Source organism: Camelus ferus, chromosome 28 (assembly GCF_009834535.1).
Source record: "Camelus ferus isolate YT-003-E chromosome 28, BCGSAC_Cfer_1.0, whole genome shotgun sequence".
Lineage (NCBI taxonomy): Eukaryota > Metazoa > Chordata > Mammalia > Artiodactyla > Camelidae > Camelus > Camelus ferus.
This window is the reverse complement of record NC_045723.1, coordinates 3,929,972-3,950,877: the sequence shown is the minus strand read 5'-3', so window position 1 is coordinate 3,950,877 and position 20,906 is coordinate 3,929,972. Positions and strand designations below refer to the sequence as shown.

Below are 20,906 nucleotides of genomic sequence, written 5' to 3'. Positions count from 1 at the left end.
GATCAAAGGCTTTCCAGCCTCCAGGACCCCTCCCTGCTGCTCCCTTGGCCTGGCACACCCTGCCTCCCTCTTCCTGCACAGGCTCACCTCACACTCCCCTGTCCTGTCTTCTTCACTCATATCTGCCACACATGCCTATTTCCTTCTGCCCTGGATGCCCACGGCTGTTGGCCCTCTTCCCCCCAGCAGAGTGGGGCTCTGACTCCTAATACAAATTTCCTGATTTATACTGCAGCCTTCCCAGTGTGTGGAGTAGTGCCTGATCATCCTCCAGGGACTTCACATGCTGTTCCTCTGCAGGGAAGGCTGTCTCCTCCTCCGACCCACACTCACTCACTCAAGGTTCACTTCCACCCACAAGCTTCTTCCACTCCTAGGCCAAGTCAGGCTAGGCTGCTGGATGCTCTGGGGCTCCCTGCACTCTCCTTCCAGACCAAATTCTATTACTGTGTTTGGTTGATCTCCATCTCCCAGGATAAGCTTTAAAGAGACAGGGATCCTGTCTGCCCTGCTCCCATGCTATCCCTGCTGCCCAGCACTTACTGAGATGGTACTGATGGGACAACTGAGGCCCGGGGCCTCTATCTGGTGTACTGTTAAATCTTCAGTGCACCCAAGAGGTGCTCAGAAATGGGAGCCTGTCCCCACCCCAAGCTGGTTGTAGAAGGACTGGCCTTGTGCCACCTCTAGTGTTTGACCTGCAGAGGATGGGAAAGTACCTAGTGCAGGCCTAGCCCAGATGTCAACTGACTCCGAGTATGATGATCTTTTTGGACGGAACTCATGTAGTTAGCAGAGAGTCTGTCTTTCCTACTCAAGGACCTGCCACCCTCTGTCTGTGTCCCCATCTCTGTAACACCCAGACAATGCTTGGTGATGACTTTCTCAGGCAGTGGTGGAGGGCCAAGTCTTCCTGGCACAGGAAATACGAAGAAGTCAGGAACAAGCAAAAAAGGTCACACTCAGTGGCTCACTGTCACTGGAGGCAGCAGGGTACAGGTGCCCCATCAGCCCATCAGAGGACAGCTCTCTTGAGAACCACAACCCACCACCTCTGGTTTTCAAGTGTGTGGAATTCATGCATGGGGCACAGAGGCAGTGGAGACAGTCTGCCTTCTAGCGTCAGGGCCCAGTTGCCCTCCATGTGGCCTGGGCATGTTCCTTCCCCACTCTGAGCCTGTAAGAGGGAGTGACAGATACCAGAAAGGCTCTGTGGGATTAAACGAAGTCATGTAGACAAAGAGTGGAAAGAAGAAAAAGACCCAATTTAAGAACAGTTCAAGCAATGGTGACCCCGGGGGAACCACAGCAGGGAGCTCTGGAGGGCTGCTTTTTGATGGCGTCATTCCTAAGGGTGGCGATCACCTGTGAAGAGGACAGAGGATGCAAAGCACCTCACCCGTAGTGGCTTTGTCCTGATCCCAGTGGGAGGTGGTGCCCAGCCATGGGACGCAGAAGTCACACTCCCACCCCATTCTCCAGGTGGTTCAGGGCGGCGCCAGTGGCGCTAAGCTAAGCTGGTCCCTCCGGACGCGCCCCCGTGGTCTCGGGCGGGAGCTGCCCGGGCTCCTCCCTTTTCAGCTCCGGCGCCCCAGCTCTTAACCCGCGCGCGGGATTGTCCGGCCACTGGGCTCCCCGAGAGCGCGAGCGGTCAGCTCGGAGCCAGAGCCGCGCGCGTCCGGGTCCGAGGCCGACGCCAGCCCGCCAGCATGCCCCCCTCAGCAGCGTCGGGCGGCAGCAGCCTGCCTAGCGGTTTTGCGGTCTTCACCACCTTCCCGGACCTGCTCTTCGTCTTCGAGTTTGTGAGTGGCTGGCGCGCCCGGCGCCCGGGCCGGGGAAGGGCGGGATGGGACCGGCCGTGCTGCGCTCTCGCCCGGGCTCCGCACAATGCGCCGGCGGATCCGCAAGCCACGCGGGTCCCGGAGCATCGGGTAGCAGGGCCCTGGAGAGGAAAGTCTCTCCACCACGCCCCCTCCCCCAGTCCTTTGGCCCCATTGTAGCCTACGACAATGGGAAAATCGCCTACAGGACTTAGGAGGAAAAATCAGATTCACAGCACAAGTCAGATGTCGGGAGCCGGCCAGGGTACACTCGTAGCGCGCGGCTTCCAAAGCGGCGCCAGGGACCTGCTTCCCACGGGCAGCGCAGAAGCAGCCCTTACTGGAGAGCGACGTCCTTATGAAGGTGCCCAGCTCGCTCCAGGCTTAGGATTTCAATTAAGATTTTTAAAAATCAATAAAAGAAACCTGAATATTACTGGCCGGGGTTGGAAACTGGGTTGGTGTCCTAGGAGGAGCTGAATCCGGACTATTCCCTTCTGGCCTTCGAACCTTTCTGGAGAGCAAACAAATTTGTGAGAACTTTGATCTGGAAATAATAGAATGAGCCATCATTTGCTCCCTGACAATCATTCTGCCCTATGTGGGGGGGTGGAGGAGGGGAGAGAGACTAGTAAGAGTGGACAGGAGCCTTGGCTGACCTTGAGCAGCCTGAAGACCTCTGCACCTGCTGTCGGTCCCTCCTTACACTGGAGCCTCACAGCCTCCCCGCAAGACTCTGGAAAGTGCTTTCTACTGTGCGCTCCTGTAGTGCTGTCAGGAGGCTTCAGAATGCCTTCAGCCTCCACTCCCCAGGGAGCGCCAGGCCCTCACCTGGGAGAGGGCGTGCTGTATCTCCTTGTGGGTGCAGTGCCATGGGCCATGAGACTCTTTTCCTGCACCCTCACCACAGAAGTAGCTGTCTGGGCGGTCGGTAGAAAAAAGAAAATTTCCAAACCTGACTGTTTAAAAATGGAACTCCAGCTTCTTATCACCTAATTGTTGGAGGAGGGTGTGAACAGCAAAGGGAACAGGTTCTGTCATCCATGGAGTGGAGGGTTTGGAGGAAAGGGCTGAGAGGTCAAGGTTGTCTGGTGCTACCTATCACTGAACTTGAGCCCAAACCTGGGTGTATCTAGAGTGACTTCCAATCCTGGAGCTAGCTGGAATCCAGGAAGTGACATCTGGAAGCAGCCCTGGACACCTCTAAGCTCAGCCTCACCATTTACATATAGGGACCCCCAGGCCCAGAGTGGAAGGGACTTGCATCCACTGGAACATTCCTTCCCCAAATGGCTCATCTCCCTGCTTTTATTCAGCATTTAGCCTGTGCTTGCCCAAGGCAGGATTTTTGGACATGAGCACATAGAAACTATGACCTGGTAATAAGTAATGGGTGGTTTCTTCAGAGGCTACTGTATTTACAAGGACAGAGTTTCGTGATCAAACAGATGGTTACTGTGGGTTGTGATGGTTCAGAGAGGTTTTTAAGCAACAAAAGGACTTGCTAGTGTCCCTTAAGTTGCCCTGATGAATGGCTAGCTCTGCCTTTGTAGCTGTTTGGGGAGCATTATAACAAGAATCATGGGAGACAGTGTTAGCTGGGCTTCATGCAAAAGACTCTGGTGCACCCTCCTCCTCTTGCCCTGACAAGAGCAGGCTCAGGTGGCAGCAGGTGGTGATAAGTTTTGTGTTTTGGGGTGGGGGTTGTTCCTGGCTTCACAGAAGGGACAGCTTCCCAGTGCCCTCTGCCTCTTCTTGGTGTCGCAGCTCAGAGGAAGGAATGTTCAGGAGGGTAGGTAGGAACAGTTGATCCTGGTGGGAGATCTTGGTGGTGGGAGTGGGAAGGATCTTCCCAAACCACCAAGTGAAAGTAGAAACCCAGGGGTGGGAAGTCTCCGAACTATGGATTAACGGAAACATACTCTTCCACGGTAGTTTTGTGACCTGCTGATGGTAGCGGCTTCCGAAAGAAAGAATTCTCCCTTGCCCCGAACGCATCCCTCCCCAGGTGTCTTAGAAGTTACTTTTTCTCCTCCACCTCAACCCCTACGCCCTGACTCTCCTTCCACTTCCTAAGGGGCCCTGGATGCCTCAGTAGTCATCTCTGGATCTCTTTCTTCCTCTCTAGATTGGGGATCTGCCCACAGGGTGCCTGGGAGAACAGAAAAGAAAGCAGATGCCAGTTCTTTACATTTTTCTCTGCACAGATTATACATACCCAAAGCTGTGTTTTGCTGTGTGGAAAGGGTACAGAATTAAAGGGTCCAAGGAGGAGCTGGCCACCCTGGGAGGCTTTTTTTTCTCTAAATTATAGACTATCACAACTCAACAACAAAAGATAAACCACCCAGTTCAGAAAATGGGCAAAGGACTTGAATAGACATTTCTCCAAAGAAGACATACAAGTGGCAAATAAGCACATGGAAAGATGCTCAACATCATTAATCATAAGGACAATGACATCAAAACCACAATGAGTGACCACTTCACATGAAATTAGGACCACTGTTAACAAAAAATTGGAAAATTAACAAGTGCTGGCCTAGACGTGGAAAAATTGGGACCCTCAGGCATTGCTGGAAGGAATGTAAACTGGTTCAACTGCCATGAAAAACAGTTTGGTAATTCCTCAAAAAAAAAAAAATTACCTCATGATCCAACAATTCCAAACCTAGGTTTATAATCTAAAGAATTGAATGCAGGGACCTGAATAGGTACATGAACATTCATGTTCAAAGCAGCACCACCCACAATAACCAACAGGTAGAAACAGCCCAAATTTCCCATCAACGGATGATGGATAAACAAATTGTGATAGTCTATGCAGCAGAACATTATTTAGCCTTAGAAAGAATGAAGTACTGACACAGACTATGAAGTTGATAAACCTTGAAAACACTATGCTATGTAAAAGCAGCCAGACACAAAAGGTCTCACTGTATGATTCCATTTATATGATGTGTCCGGATTAGGTAAATCTATAGAGACTGAACACCAACTACTGGTTTACCAGTGGCTGAGAGGGCAATGGGGACAGGCTTAATGGGCACAGGGTTTCCTTTTGGGCTGATGACAATGTTATGGAGTTAGACAGAGGTGGTGGTCACACAACATCATGAATGTATTCAATGCCACTGAACAGTTCAATTTAAAATAGTTTTCTATTATGCCAATTTCACTTCCATTTCTTAAAAATTAACAACTATTTCAAACATTACAGAAAATTATATAATACTTTAATGAGTATTCCCATAATGATCGCTCAACTTTGTCAAATCTTAATGTCTTGCCTTAGTTACTTTCAGTGTTAAGGAAACAGAGCTTTTCAGACGGCACTAAGCCCCCTGGATATTCTATGATCTTCCTTTCCTCCCTCCAGCCTCAGGACAACCCCTGGGCTGAATGTGTTAGACCTTTACCGCACACCTACCTGTCTACGACTACACATGGCAGGGTTTTATATGTTTCCTGACTTTATGAAAGTAGTATCCCCTGTACACATCCTCCTGCAACATGCTTTTCATGCCACTTTGTTCTGAGGTTTATATATTCTGACGCTCTTTATTCATCTTCTGTTGACGGACATTTGGGTGATTTCCAATTTATTGCTTTTCGATACTGCAGACAGCATCGCGAAAGAACATTCTTGTATTTGCCCCTTGACTTGTATGTTGGGAACCTCTTGTGGGAAAAGAGAGAGATCTGACTGGCTGGGTCATAGGGAATGCACGTCTTCATTTTCCCAGATGTTACCACACTGCTGTCCAAAAGGGTTATTCCAACTTACCCAGCCAGGAGCAGAGTTACTGGGAAGCCGATGAAGCCTAATCAAGCTCAGGAACACCACCCCACCTGCTCAGGTCCCTTCCAAGACTCTGACTCACTCTGCAGACTTTTATGAAGGTCCCCATACTCCGTAAGCTTCAAGCTAAACTTCCTCAACTCCCACCAGCAGCATATGAAAGTCCTCACTGTTCTTCACGCTTGCCATACTCGGTAAAGTCAGACACTTTTGCTAGCCCAGTGGGTGTGAAATGCTTAATTATTTTTTAAATCTGTGGTCCGGCAAGTTGCTGATTACTCAGTCCATATTCCATGTCTGACCCTCAAATGACCTGGGAGGTGCGGGTGTCAAACTTTCAGCCCCCGGGGCCAATAGGGTGAAGCTCCACTCTGTTCCTGAGACAAGAGAACAGCCCACAGAGTAGGGAGGGGTGTAGCCCTTGCCCTGGCCCTGCACTCCCACCCCCAAGCTCCTGCTCTCTGAAGGCTGTAGAGTCCTCACAGGAAGGGGAAGGTAGGCCCAACCAGGTGGTGTGGCCCTGCCCCTCTGAGCCACACAGGCCATGCTGCTGTTGCAGGCAGAGGGGTCACAGGTGTACCCTCACTACACCTGTGGAAAGTCCAATGTCTCCTCTCCCCAAACAACTCCATCCAGAGCTCTGTTTCTAGCCTGTCCTCCCATCCCTACCCAAGAGGGGATTTTTCCTTTTAGAGCCAAAGCTCTTGTTCCCCTTCCTCCTCCTCCCTCCAAGCCAGAGGCTTCAGAACACTTGGGACATATTCACAGAACAGGATGCTAACATAGGATGTTTTTCTTCTCAGCTCTGGCCAGGACCCCAGAGGAAACTTCTCTCACAAAGTGCTGGGAGAGACACCTTCCGCTTTCAAAACAAAGTGAAGAGAATGCCTGAAAATGGGTTATGTAATAATTTTTAACCCAACTCCCTCCTCCCTAGCCTGTTTGAGGTGGACCTGTTGACAGAATGGCTGGCAATTAAGAGAACATTTCTCTTGAAAGTGTGTGCTAGGTGTGCCATTCATGTCTCCAGAGGCGGCACTGGCCTCCCCGCCCACTCACCTCAGACAGGTCAGCTGGTGAGGGGCAAAGCTTGCGATGTGCACTTTTGGGGGCAGGGAGAGGGGAGAGCCACCTGGAGTAGGTTGACAGTTTTGATTCTTAACAATGAACTCAAAGTTAAGTTACCTAGTAGCTACTCAAATGAGACCGTTTCTTGGACCCATAGTGACTGAGGCCTTTGTATTATTTGGAGGTGACCAGAAAAGTGCTGGGACCTGCCCTCGATCTTCACTTGCCTGGGAAAGAGCAGCAGCACAGTCGGAACTGGGCAGTGGGCGTGGGGCAGGGGCTGGATGGCAGTGCAGCTTTCTGACGGGCGGTTCACATTCTGGCTACACTGGGAAGGCAGCCTGACGACTCCCAGAAGACAAGGGGTGCAGAAACACAGAAACCTAGTTTTTCAGAGTTGGGGGAAAACTAAGGCTCTGGGAGGAGCAGCAGCTCGGAGAGAGAAGGCAGCTTGCCTGGTAACTCGAGCTCCAGGGTGGCGCTTCTTGCAGTTAGTGCATCTTACTGTTCCAGGTTCCTGCGTTCACCAAACACCCACAGTGAACTGCCCACAGCAGAAGGGATCATGCTGCCCATCTGGCAGCCCTGGGCAAGGCCTGGTTCCCTCTTGTCCCCTCAAGGAGTGAAGAAACAGCTCAGAGCCACTGGGGAGCTCACACCCTCCTAGGCCTTATTGTCAAAAACACACCCTGAAGGTTCTGAGTCACTAGGTCCTGGATGGGCCCCAAAATCTGCATTTGATAAGCACTGCATCGATTCAACTAGGTTTGGAGTGGTCACTGGGAGGCCAGGCCACCCCTCTCCTCAACATTTAATGAGGGAACGGGATATTGGAGACAGTTTTCAGTGAGAGGCTGGGGCAGGGAGCCAGGTGCTCTGAGGTTCTCCCCCGTTCAGGGCAAGCACCCTCTCTGCTCCTGGGGAAATTTCCCTGCTGCCCCAGCCATGTACCTGTCCTACAGTCACCAGGAGAGCGGGGGCTGGCCCTGCTGGTTAGTGCAGGACAGTGGCTAAGCCTGGCTTCCCTGGCTGTGTCCACTGCCTCCTAGCCCTGCGTCTCTTCTCATGCCACAGGCCCCTCCTTGGAGCTGCTTCGAAGGTTTTCTACTTGCCTATTCTCTAGAGGGAGGGGAAGAATTATAGGCAGAGGTCTCTGAGGGGTTTGTCCTCGGAATTGAGAAGTGACTTTTCCAGTTTTTCAAGAACCTGAGGCCTGATTTAATCAGGAGTCACTGACTTTGACTGTTCTCTGGAAACTGCTAAGTGTGATGAAGGGGCTCAGCTCCAGCATTCTCATGCGAATGTTGCTGCAACCAAGCTATGTTGAAAAAGATGGCTTTTAAACTTTCCACAAGTCACCCTCGACGCAACGCAGATTCCTCCCCACCCCCACGTCCAAGCACTTTCAGGAGAGAGTAGGAGGATCTCAGATGCCACTGCAGGGCACAGCTCACACTCAGGTCAGGCCAGGGACAGAGGCTGGCTATCTGCACCCACACCCTCAGGCTGCCAGAGAGAGCTGGGGAGCGAGTTGTGCTGCCTGCCAGCCTAGGCCAGTTCCGCACAGCCTTAGGAATGGCTTGGCTTTACTCTGGACTCAGGACACATTCTGAGGGAAGGGCTGGTAGCAGAGACTGGGCCAGGTGGGATGGGGACAGCCAATCTGGACCTGGGTGGGGCCCGGGGGCTGACTCCTCCTGGATTCAGCACTGAGCCCTGGCTTCCACCTCGGACAAAAGCCCAGCTGGGCTTCCTCCTGGGCTTACAAGTATGGGTCCCTGGACCAGAAGCCACCAGGAGGAGGTGCTGATGAGATGCTCCAGAGGGTGTTCTCTTTGGATGCTGATGGGTGTGAGGAAGGCAGGTCAATGGCACCCCTGGTCACTGAAGCACTAAGCCTTGGGAGATGTGGGCCAACTCTTTGCAGGTACAAGATTGTTCCTGAGAGCGTGGAGTGGGGACCTGGTACTCTCCACATTGTGGGGTTCCAACTTGCCTTCTACATTCTGGTGGGAAGGTCTGGCTACTGGTAGCTTCTGGTAGCTTCTGGATGGGCACACTCAGCTCAGGCTCTCTGTCCCTCCCACTAGGTGGCTAGTGTTCTGCTCACGTTGCAGAAAAAAACAATTCGTGTTGAATCACTTTAATGCACCAAGGTCCTAGGATCTGGGAAAAATATGTAGGAACTAAAGTAAAGCCTTGTCACGTTGATACGCATGGGCAGTGGGAAAAGGAAGGCAAGACTGGATAAGAGAGGAAAGAAAGGGGGAGACGGGCTTCACTTACTAGTGTGTGTGTCTTTGATTAAAGTCTATTTCCCTGAGTCACTAGGTCCTGGATGGGCCCCTAAATCTGCACCTGCCCTCAGTGTCTGTTAAATGCATGAGTGAATGAGTGAATGAATGAATGGGTGAGTGGGTAAGTGAGCAAGTGAAGGAAACCTTTCCTTGACTTTCTGAGAGCTCAGTTTCTCCACACAAGGGCGGTGATGGGGCTTACACACCCCTAGAGTTTGCTTCCTGCTCTCTCTGCCCTCAGAGGGAGTCCCCAGCCTCCCTCTCAGACCCGTTCTTCTGGTTCCTGGGGAGGCTTCAGTGTTTGGGGTCTTGGTCTTTACCCTCTGACCTCCTCTCTGCATTCTCCTGGTGCTACGTACGTTGGTACCTGTTCCCTTCTCTGCAGCAGCTCATCCTTAACCAGCCTCAACACACCACCACACACACACACACACATGTGCCCTCTACTCTACCTCACTAAATGGTTATATTTTTTTGGTCAACCGAGGCTTACAGCTGCCACTGCTGCTACTCCTGCAACACACTTACTCTACCGGTCTAAACACCTGCACATGCCCTCTCGGCACTGCAAAAACCCGACCACAAAGATAGTCCAGTGGGTACAGACATTTCCAGAAACACGAATTGGAGCTCCTCCTCTTGGTGGCCTGGGGAGAGCACTAAAGGGCTCAGCTCAGAGCGGCTGGGATGCGCCTTGCTTGGCATGGCCATCTCTCTCCTCTTTCCTGGAAGCTGCTCTTTGCCCACCTGACCAAAGCAGCAGGACGGCTCAGGGCTGGGTGCACAGCCTGCGTTCTGTGGCCGGTTTCCTCTACTTCTCAAGACTTCAAGGCACAAACTGTTGTTCATACGAACCTTCAAGATGCACACAATGCCCCTGGAGCTTGGGAATTCTGACACTGGGCTCCGAGGGTTCACACTACCAGGTATGCATGTGGACAGCCCTGCATGGGACATCCTTGGTTCATGTCTTGACTTGCTGTTGAAGAGTGCGTGCCTGTGGCAACGCTGGCAGAGTAAAATGGACTGCTAGAGAAATATCCAGAGAATGTGAGCAATTCCTCTGCCTTGACCTCAGTGATCCAAGTCCTGCAGCAAAAACACTGGACAATTGTGGACACAGAGCTCTCAGCCCTGCACAAGCAACGAAGACGCCCTACCAATCTCAGGAATGTGCTGGAGGGGTGCTTTTCTCCCTTTGTAACCGAGCTCACTGTTTAAAGGAAGGCTTTCTCATATTTTTATGTCCTTTGTATTTCCTTCCGCAGAGGCAGGCACATTTTTCTCAACATCGATTTCTGGAGGATCATAGGGTTTTCTCTCCTTTCGATGTTTCTGAAGTTACTGTAACATTCTGGGTCCCAAGAATGTTTAGAGGGGATAATTGTGCATGTTGAGCTCCTACCTACTGGGGTTTTCACATGGTTACAGCTGAGGCTTCACCCCATTAAACAATAGTTGTAACATTGAGCACTTGGAGCACCCACTGTGTGCCAGGCACCTTGCAGACATAAACCCACTTCACCCCAGCCTAATGGGGAGGGCACTACAGTTAACACTATTTTTCAGATAGAGTCGGAGAGGAATTAACCTGCCAGGGACAACAGACCACCCAGCATTAAATGGCAGAGCTGATTCAAACTCTGTAATTCCGAAGTCTACACCCTTAACCACTCTCAGCTGCCTCCTGTGGGTTAACTCTGAAAAGAGAGAACCTTCTCTGAGTTCACAGGAGAAGTTTCCCCAAGATCATCTCCTGAGGAATTTTTTTTTCCACAAAAAACATTTGACAGGGTATCCCACAGATACAAACTTTTTCTAAATGTTTGGAAATTTTGTGTCTTGTTTTGTACAATATCCTCGGTTCTTACAGAACTTCACCTGTGCTCAGCATCCAAAACCAGACTAAAAGATGGGTGGTTTCCAGTCCTGAAACACCAGGGTGGGTAGAGGCCTCAGGTCATCAGCTCCACCCCAATCACAGACACTGAGGCAGCGTCACATCTAGAGGACACCCAAGGACTAGGTACTCTCATGTTCAAGGCAAGACAGGGATGAAAACTTAAGATGAGGAAAGGAAGGGAACTTTGCTCCCAGAGCCCAATAAGGAACTGGAGAGCCATCTCGGCTGGTGTTGCTGGATTTTGGAGACAGGAGCCATTTCTTCATGTTTGACAGGACTTACCAGAACATCCTCCATGGGCTTGTGTTATGGAAACACATTCCAAGGCCTTTGGCAAAGAGCCTGGGATATCTACTTCTTGCCCTGTAACTGTTTCTCTCCTGGGCTCTGGGCTTTTTGAGGTACCTCTGGTGATTCCAGTGTAGAAGGAGAACTAAGGACCACAGAGCGATAACCCAGGCCGCACCTTCATTTTCTAGCGTGGGGATCTGGGACCCAGAGAGAGCTCAACCCACTTGACTCTTGAGCCACCCAGCTTAGAGATGTCTCTCTGAGACCAACCTGGCCAACTGCCTCAACTCTGTTATGGAGGACGGTGACCTGGGTGCACTCAGGGGTGGTGGAAATCTGGCCCATTGACAGAGATGACCGGAAACTGGGGCCATGCCTCCACTTGTGTGACTAGTATTTCAAACCAATTGGCTGTCAGTGTGCTTCCCGGGAGTTCTCTTTAGGAATGGAAGTGCTTGAACTTTCATCTACGCCTTTGCTCTTGACAAATGTCTGGCCAGTGGGGTGCTGTGGCCAGGGTAGGGTGGACTGCCCCGGCCTGGGATGCCTTATCTCCTGGACATAGGTGCCATGCTCGCTCTGTTTGCTCTATGCACACTTTGCAGGTGGACTGGGGCAGGCACTGGCTTTGCCTCATGATTCACACTGAATCTCAGCTTTCCACTGAGCTGGGCCTGGGAGGCCTTCAAGGTGGCCCAGCAATCAGTCCTGTCTGGAGGTCACTGTCCCTCAAGCCCCACATCCAGCCACTCCTTGTCCCTAAACGTCATGCCAGCTCACGGCCTTTTCAAGACCTCCCTGGTGCTCCAGCATCCTCTGGGCCTGGCATGTACTCTTTCCTCATCCTTGAAAACATCATCTTGACCCTCTGGCCAGGCTCACCAGCTAAGTCCACCCCCCCTTCTAGACTTGACTGGGGCTGTGGCGCAGTTGGGGCTGTTTTGCCCACCCGGGGCGAGTGACCATCCTGCGTTAAAACTGGCTGACTGTGTCTGTCTGCACAGGGCTGCCGGCATCCTGGGTGAGCAGTCTTCTCCAGTTATAGTTTAGTGCGAGGCACAAGGCTGAAGCCTCACGCTCACACAGTTTTGGCCAGTTCGACCAGGAGGCAACGTGAGGCAAGAGCTGCCAAGTGCCTTTATAGACAAGGAAGTCGAGGCCCAAGAGGCACAACGACATGCTACAGCCTCCTTCAGTACAGTCAAGGAAGAGGCCCTCTCAGCTCACGTGCCAGCAGCCCTCTGCCCACAGGATGGGCAAACCTGACCCATGCTCTTCTCCATGCCACACACTCCTGTCTCCCAGTTGCAAGTCTGTCTCAGCCATCAGCACAATCACATCCTTTTGCCACTGTCCGTTATGGAAAAGGCCCAGCAATCTCTTTGATTTTAAAATCAACTATGGATGAATCTACAAGTACATCTTACACTACAGCAGTCTGAGGATTTTTATTTAATTGATTTTGCACCACTTATTATAAGCCAGAAAGTGTGTCCCACTGGCTGTCAGAGTCATCAGTAGAGGAAGATTCCTGGGCAAGGATGCCCACATTTGATTCCTTAGGCCCAGCCTGGTTTTACTAACTCCAGATTCTTCACTGCACTGACCTATCTACCGAAACGCAATTGTCTCCTGAAGTTTCTCAGCTAAGAGGCTCAGAGAACACTTGTGAGGACAGTGGGCAGCAGGTGCAGTGAGACAGGATCTGGGTAACATGTGGATTCACACCACAAGGGGACACAGTGCTGGGGGACAGCCCATAATCAGCCCCCGGGCCCTCAGGAGGATGGTGCCAAGTGCCACAGAACCCTGGAAACTCTGACTACAAAGCCACCTCCACCTGTGTCCCAGCCCACCCTCAGCCCAGTCCTTCCCTGGGTGGGGACAGTAGATGAGGTGGAGGTGATTTCACTGGGATGGAGAGGGACAAGAAGAGGGGAAGATAAATACAGAAAACCCCAGCTGGGGTTGTGCCTTGTCTGAAGGAGGAGCTGGACTATGGCTTTGAGGTTATGACCCCTCCATCTATCCTGTGCTCCTCTTTGAAAACATGGGGCTCACTGACCCTGTGCACACCAGCTGGGCTGGCTTCTGGTTAACGATGGGGGCAGTGCTCTCTCATGCCCGTCCTAGGCCATCCAAGGAGACCATGTTGGCCTGGGCCCTCCCCACTCCAGCCCTGCCTCCAGTAGTCAGAGCACTTCCTGAACTTGGGGCTTTAGGGGTCAAGTTTATTTAATGTAAATAACATAGTGTGGCTAATTTGTTTTGCCAAGTAAAAACCAAAAGTAACTGCTGGTCACTACCATTTTATAAAAGAAAGGATATTTTTACAGCAAAAATACTAGGAAGGATATAATCTCATTTGCTGTTCTAATGATAAAACTGGATGGCATAAGTTCTTTCTTGGGATGACGAGTTTCTAACTTAAATGTGCCTCAGTTTTCCCATCTCACAAATGGATCACCGCCACACTCAGAGCGATGCTGTGAGGATTAACTGAATTCGTATTTGCAAAGGGCCCCTGGTGCCCCAGCACAGCCTCTTTGTCTGGCCCTTCCTGGGCACGGGCTCCCCTGGTCTGACGCTCACCTCTTCTCTCCCTCCCTCTGCAGGTGTTTGGGGGTCTCGTGTGGATCCTGATCTCTTCCTCTCTGGTGCCCATCCCCCTGGTCCAGGGCTGGGTGATGTTCGTGTCTGTGTTCTGCTTCGTAACCACCACTCTCCTGCTCTTTCTCTATGTGATCGGTGCACACGGCAGTGGGACTTTCTGGATCACCCTGGTGAGTCCCAGCCCTGGGGGTCTGAGAGGGGGTGGGTAGTATTGGGCCCTCTCCCCTGGGAGACTGGCTTTTCCTGCGCTGGGTGGGGTGCCCTGTGGATGTCTCCTACCCATCCTCCAAGGCCTTGAGCTCTGAGCTGTCCACAGCAGCCCAGGGCTCCCCGCAGCAGGCGGTCAGTGGAGGTAAAGGCAGAGGTTGACTGTCGCTGCCTAATTCTCTGACAGCTGGTCTCCCTTCTCTTGTGTGACTGCCTCTTTCCTAGACCAGCAGCCCAACAAGCCTCCCTGTACCTCCTGCACCTGCCAGGCGCCCACTGGCATCTCCCACCACCCAGGAGAGTTCGTTTCCATCTCAGGAGAAGGAGGGCAGGGTCCTGGGGACTGGCCCTGGCTGCCGAGTGTGAGACCATGCTCACTGCCCAGCTCCCAGTCACGGCCTTCTAGAGCAGGGTCACCAGAGAGGGACTTGGCCAGGGGAGAGGGATGGCCTGTGATCTCTCTTCTGCATGAATTCTGCCTTGAGACCCATGAAGGAGGTAAACTTACACGGGGACCACCTGCCTTTACCTCCCGTGAAAGGAGAGGGGCCTTTGGCCAGGCCTCTTACTCTCAAAAGGCCTCCAATCTAGACTTGGAAACCACGTCCAAATCACTACTCAGAGATCCATTCTCATCCTTTTTGCTTTTAAACATGCCTGGAGCCCCAGTCCCCTGCTCATCCAACCTCTCAACATGAACAAGAACTAAATAAAACAAAACAACACAGCAATGGAAACGGCCCAGTCCTCTCACTCTGCACTGGCCACCAAGGCCATATCTGACCTGGGGACTATGACTACAGATGACACTTCTCATGGCCACCAAGGCCACATCCGACCTGGGGAACGTGACCACAGATGACACTTCTCAGGTCCAGATCAATTTCCCCTCCCTGACCCCTTTCTTGATCCCACCTCAAGGGAAAGCAGGGTCCCTCCTCCATCAAAGTCCTTACTCTGGCTCCCAAACCAGTGAGAGAAAACTCAGCTGCATGGCCCTGGGTAATCAGTCTCTGTGAGGACAGGGTGGGGTTTGGGGAAGGGGAGCTGTCAAGGGAAGCAGCAGAAATGACTGAGGGACCTGGCTGATGCCAGGTGGGGACAGGTGGGCTGGACAGACCCTCCTGGGGCCTCAGCTGCCCACATCTTCACATCTGGGCGCCCCATCGCTCTGATGGCCCTTCTGACCCTGCAGGACGCAGCTTACCACTGTGTGGCCTCCCTGTTTTACTTCGGTGCCTCCGTCCTGGAAGCTTTTGCCACCATCCAGATGCAAGACGGCTTCAGGTACAAACAGTACCATGAAAACATCTCTGCCGTGGTGAGTCCACAGTCAACCTGCCATGTTCACGGCTCCCACCACCCATTGACAGACAGGCTGAGCCAAAGGCTGCCCAGGCCCTCCCTGTTTTTTAATACTTCACTGATGTTTGAATAAAGTACACCTTCCCCCTCATTTCTGAAGGAAAAAAGCCCCAGAGAAGGGAAACGATGTGCCGCAGGTTCCCTGAGCCATCGGTCAGTGCTGCACTGCCCAGGCCTGGGCTGGCTGGGGGTCCGTGCCTGGGTGGGCTTCGGGGAAGGCAGATGTGTCGGGAGGCATGACCACACACACCTGGCACTGTCTGAGCTCCCTGTGAACAATCTTATTTAACCATCAGAGCAGCCCGAGGATGGAGGTGCTGTTATTATACCCATTTCACAGATGGAGAAGCAGGGCTCAAAGAGCGTACACACCTTGTCTCAAGGTCACAAAGAATTGGTGGGCCCTGCTGTCCAGGACCAGTGCTCTGTCACCACACTCCTAGCACCAGTTTGAGCAGAGAGTATGGCAACTTGGGTTCCCAGCTCTCCCCAGTCTTCCAGGAAAGCGTACAGTCAGGGCCACAGGAGTGCTGAGCCCAAGGACAGAAAGTTGAGTGGCCAGTGTCTCCCAGGCGCTCACTCTGAGGGTGGGGCTGTGGGGAGGCCCTTCCAGGTGCAACGTGTCCAGACCCCAAGTTGTGGGGATTTGCTGTTGGGATCAGGCTGTCCTCTTTCCTGTCATTGCCCAACGCTGTCTCCTGCCTGACAGGAGGAGGGGCTGGAGCTCACTCACCCATTCCTTGTGCAAGTCCCTTGTGCCCTCTGAGCCTTGGCTTACTCATCTATAAAATAGGGTGGTGACTCCTGTTGTTTCCCTGGAGGACTAGAGAGCTAGTAAACCACTTCCCCCGCAGGCTTCCCAGTGAGCAGTGGGTGGAACAGGGGCTAAGCCTCCTCCACTCCATCAGTAGAGGAGGTGGGGGTGAGGCTGTGTGTGACTGGGGCACCTTGCCTGCCTGTCTCTGAGCTCTGATGTCCTCCAACTGCAGGGCCAGATCCATTAGTGAGCTGTGAGGTCACAGCCTAATTTTCTTCTTGACGAAATGGACCAGAATAACAGAGAATAAGAGAATGTGTTGTTTCATAGAACTCTCTTCCAGAGTTGTACATGTGTGGCTATGTCCCTGGATGCTAACTCATGGTGTCGGAAGTTTTTCTAACCATGGATATTGTTTTAAAAATAAGAAAATGTTGCGGGAAATGCACTCGCAGATTTCTAGCAATCCACCTATTTATTATACAAATGCTGAGGTCAAATATCTTGACATATCATGAGATGCCAGCTCCAGGTGCCAGAGCTGTGCCACCTCCACCCCTTTTTGGAAAGGGCAGAGCAGAGGCTGAGGGAAAGCCCACAGGCTGGGTGGTGTTGAGGTCTGGGAAGGGATTTAGCGAGGCTGCCCTTCCTGCTTCCGTTGGCGGGGTCTCAGGAGAGGTCTTCAAAGCCTGTCTGCTGGCCCCCATGACAGCATCCCCTGCCTCGGGAAAGCAACACACTCCCCTTAAGCTCCCAACCTACTCCCCAGTTCCATAAACATGGCCACTTCATGCTCCCTGACGCCCTCAAATGGCCCACAGTGTGGGGCCATATCTGATACTGGCTTATCTCCCACGATGGCTGGTTTCTAAGCAGTAACACAGCCAGGCAGCACTTTGGCTCATCTTCTTTCCCTAGGGAGACTGGTAATCTGCCTCCTCTATCACCTTCAAATGACTCTATTTCATTGCCCCCTCACTGCAGAGCTTACACGTACTTCTCCCATCCCAACCCCAGGAGCCTCCTCTCTGCACAGACATCAGCCAGGCATTTGACAATGATTTCAGTAAGCTTACTGCAGACAACAGCAGGGAAACGTAGATGGAATGTGGATAGTGGGTCAGCTCCTGATGGAACAACCAGGTGCGTGAGCTAATGACCCTGCCCGCTAGGCCGATCACTATTTGAGAGCCACTGGACTCAACCATGTTCCGACCTTCCTCTTTTACTTTCTATCAAAATACAGCATAAACATGCATCCAGAGAGGTGAGCAGGATGCAGGTGAATTTCCATATTTCCTCCATTATTCGCAATCCACAAGTCCTCTGTGTGACAAGCATCAAGATTAAGAAACAGAACATAATAAACAGCTCCCAGAAATCCCCCGCTGGTCCTGCTGCCCTCACTGTGCACCCGAACTGAGGATAAGCACTGTCCTGACTTCTAGCTGCAGGGTTCCATTTCGCCTGCTTTGGATCCTCAGGCTGGTGGAATGATACGTGTGCCTTCTACATCTGGCTTCTGTCTCAAGCTTAGGTCTGTGGGGCTCGTCCACGTTGGAGGATGGGGACGCAGAGGGCGTCTTCTCACTGCTGTACAGGGCTGCACTGATGACCACCCCAATATCTGTGTATCCCTCCCATGACTGATCATGCCCCTACATCTTTGTGAGTTGAGTTGGAGAACCATGAGCAGGTCCAGGCAAAGTCAGCAGAGCTAGAATCAGGAATCCAAATGTTGTGAGCAGGTAGGTAAGCTGAGCTGAAGGCACCCAGATGAAACATGAGCCCCATTCTATGTAAAGTCACGCCTTTCTATTCAAAGTATCAGTTGTATCCATGCCCGCAGGAGAAGTGGTCATGATCACACACTCAGGATTTAACCCCACACCCTGCCCAACCACAACATGCCCTTCCATGGTCTCGGGGGTGGCCAGTCCCAGGATGTGGGGAGGCATCTCAAGACCTTCTCCCACACACCCCTGGTCTTTGGGAGTACCTGGCCTGCCTCTCGCCCCCTCTGTGGTTCCTGACCTGCCTCAAAACCTGAGCTTCTCCCTCCCTCCTCAGCTGGCAGCATGGAGTCTGTCCTCAAGGGGTCCCTGGGATTGGTGGGAATTTCCTGAGAGTTGCTGGAAAATTCTGCAGCAATCTGGAGGTTCCTGGATACTAACTGTGGAGGGCGATAATGGCAGCTATTTAGGGAGAGGGGTTTCTGAGGGCCGAGGTAAATATCCATTCAGGTCCCTGGCTCTCAGTGTCCCCAGTGTGCCATTTCTTGATCTCCCTTGGAAAACAAGTCTCTGATTCCTGTCCCTGTGGGGACTTCTGAGCTGCTTCTGCCCAGTGTTCTCACAGGGTCTGGAGGCCCCCAGATTGCTTCCTCCTGGTGGGGAGAGGTGTCTTCTGGGGCCTTCTCACTCATGTGTGATTGCTCCCTTCAGACAGTGTCTTTGAGTTCCCAGATGAGTTCTCTTACTTTGGTTATTCAGTAACTCGGCTTACTCATCGCCCCTGGCCATGAGGGTGAGGGTTCGCCCAGGTGTGGAGGCAGGGCGAGAGCAGGCATGGTAATGGCTGGTTTTTATGGGCATTTTCAATAGTCACGGGAGCGTAGCCAGCCTGACGCTGTGCTTGGGTTGGAAACTCTCGACCCCACACCCAAGGTCACAAGCCAGGTGCAGGTATCTGCCTGGGGGCAGGCAGCCTTCAGAGACCAGCCACCCGGAGCAGGGTGATAGGATAGGTGGTGCCCAGCGAACATGGCAGGTCAGGGCCTGGGCAGGGCACAGAGTGACCGTTTCCACATTTCCAGGGCCTCTGTTCCCAGCGGCTTTCTCAGTAAGCCTCCTCCTTTTGTCAAAAGCAAAATCCTTCCTCCCTGTCCCAGTCCCTCACTTCCTGTGGCCGGTTCTCTTGCCCATGCTTGTGAAGTTCACAATTTTAGGACAAAATTCGGGTCTGGTCTGAGGAGGTCCAGGGAGCATCAAGACCATAAGCAGGGACAGCAAACCCACGTGTTCATGATCTTTCCCGAGGACACTGGGATCAGCGCTAGTAGACTCTGGTCTTAGTGGTTTGCTGGAGGGAAGTTTTCCATGAAAAGCAGTTGATACTCGCCTGCAATTATCATCTGTGGGGTCTCTGAGGGCCCTTGTTTCTAGTTGGGTGGCACCAAATAGTGATGTGTGATAGCAGAGAGCTGACCTTGCACACCAAGGCCAGCAGGTCGTTAGGTCCCCTGGAGTCTGTGCTGAGAGCATTCTGGGCCACATCTGGGCTCTGCAGGAAAGGATAACTCTCTGAGTGATGGGAAGCAGTGGTGGTCCCCACAACTTCAGGGCTGTCAGCCAGGAGCACCATGCAAGTGGTCACCCTATTGTGGGCAGCCCACGCCTTTCCCTCTCCCCACGCCTTTCCCTCTCCCCATGCAACCCATTAACGGTCATTTGCCTTGGTTTCAGGTGTTCTCATACACAGTCACTCTGCTGTACGTGGTCCACGCAGTGTTTTCTTTAATCAGATGGAAGTCTTCGTAAAGCAGCTGAAGAACTTTAGCTGAAAACCCAGGAGGGTGTTAACTGATCAGCCCACCTTACAGCATAACATTTTGAAGGCAAAAATACTCTCAATGATGGAAAAAGAAAACAAATAGCAACGCTCTGTGTCTTTGTGGGTATTAGGTCTCCTCTTCCATATTCCCTCATCTTAGGGTAGGGGACTTGCTACGTTTATCCTCTTAACTATTGAGCTATCTTTCTAAGATCATTTCCTATTTGAAAGGGGGCAGTGGGTGTGGGAAGTGGGGACTGTGATCTGAGAGACCATGAAACAAGGATCCCCTGCTGACCCCTGGACAGGATCTTGAGAACTGTCTACTGGAATTTTCCATGAGCTCTTCTGATTGTCCATCCTGCAGCAAGTTTCTAATATTCATGGATGTACTATGTCTTCATGGATAGTCTACGTGTTCACAGATATTCTGTCATGGGGAGTAAGACTTGCCCAACAAGTATTTGCAGATGTCCACAGTGGGAGATGATAAACCTTTGAAATGCTTTATAAAGTGCCCTTATGTTCAATATTTTCTTGGGTGTTTTTTTGTATTTAATTCCCCAGTATTGGGAACACCATCATTTCAGCTTTCTTTCTGAGGAATCCTTGACTTAGACCAGATCTCCCGAGGCAGCATCAGCGAGCAGTTCAGATGACAGCTGTTGTGCCCAGCCACTGCATCTCAGAAAGCCCAGCTGATACCCCATACTCCCCAGCTACCAGGGAGATCAGAAGGCCTCGTCCTCTCTGGAAATTTACCAAGTACCAGCCTGGGGCCCTCTTCTTTCTTCCTATAAAATAAAGGTTTCTGTGCTCAACTAGCAAGTTCTTAAGCCCAAAGAAAACAAGTGCAGAAGTGTCTTCTCACTTTTTGCAAAGCTGATCAGAAATGTCCAGGGCAGCAAGTGTATTCTGTGTTGTGTCCCAACTAGGAATGTGGAAAAGATACTGTTTTTAGACTTTCCTTGGATGACTCCATAGGAGAGAATGCGGACCAGGCTACAGTGTGAGAGGAAGCACAGTGACAAGTGGTTAAGGACCACGTTTCAGGTATGAGTCGTCTGTGATGGAAGGAGAGAGGGTGACTAGGAAGGAGGGCACTCAGTTAGGAATCCTGAAAGCCCAGCTCTTGTTAAATGCTCCTTTATCCCTTCATTCAAAGAAGTTAATGATATTCCAGAGCTGGGACCCCGAACAGGTGCCTCAAAAACAGGCCAGTTTCCAGCAT

At 51.9% G+C, this 20,906-nt stretch overlaps 1 protein-coding gene across 2 annotated transcripts; it reads left to right on the top strand.

Moving 5' to 3' along the window:
* The first annotated feature begins 1,508 nt into the window (after window positions 1–1,508).
* On the top strand, window positions 1,509–20,207 carry LOC102507443 (mal, T cell differentiation protein). 2 transcript variants are annotated; one of them, XM_032469692.1, is made up of 4 exons: window positions 1,564–1,802; window positions 13,797–13,964; window positions 15,197–15,322; window positions 19,588–20,207. In XM_032469692.1, the coding sequence occupies exons 1-4, from the start codon at window positions 1,710–1,712 to the stop codon at window positions 19,660–19,662; spliced, it is 462 nt and encodes a 153-aa protein (XP_032325583.1). In that variant the 5' UTR covers window positions 1,564–1,709; the 3' UTR covers window positions 19,663–20,207. The 2 variants fall into 2 exon arrangements, with proteins under 2 accessions (XP_032325584.1, XP_032325583.1); XM_032469693.1 differs by lacking the exons at window positions 15,197–15,322; window positions 19,588–20,207 and adding an exon at window positions 14,227–14,732 and having other exon boundaries at window positions 1,509–1,802.
* Window positions 20,208–20,906: the final 699 nt, after the last annotated feature.

Excerpts from the sequence above, each read along its gene's own strand:
- LOC102507443 (XM_032469692.1), top strand. The coding sequence starts at position 1,710 with ATGCCCCCCTCAGCAGCGTCGGGCGGCAGCAGCCTGCCTAGCGGTTTT. Across the intron at positions 1,803-13,796 it reads TGCTCTTCGTCTTCGAGTTT|GTGTTTGGGGGTCTCGTGTG; the intron begins GTGAGTGGCTGG and ends CTCCCTCTGCAG. Across the intron at positions 15,323-19,587 it reads ATGAAAACATCTCTGCCGTG|GTGTTCTCATACACAGTCAC; the intron begins GTGAGTCCACAG and ends CCTTGGTTTCAG.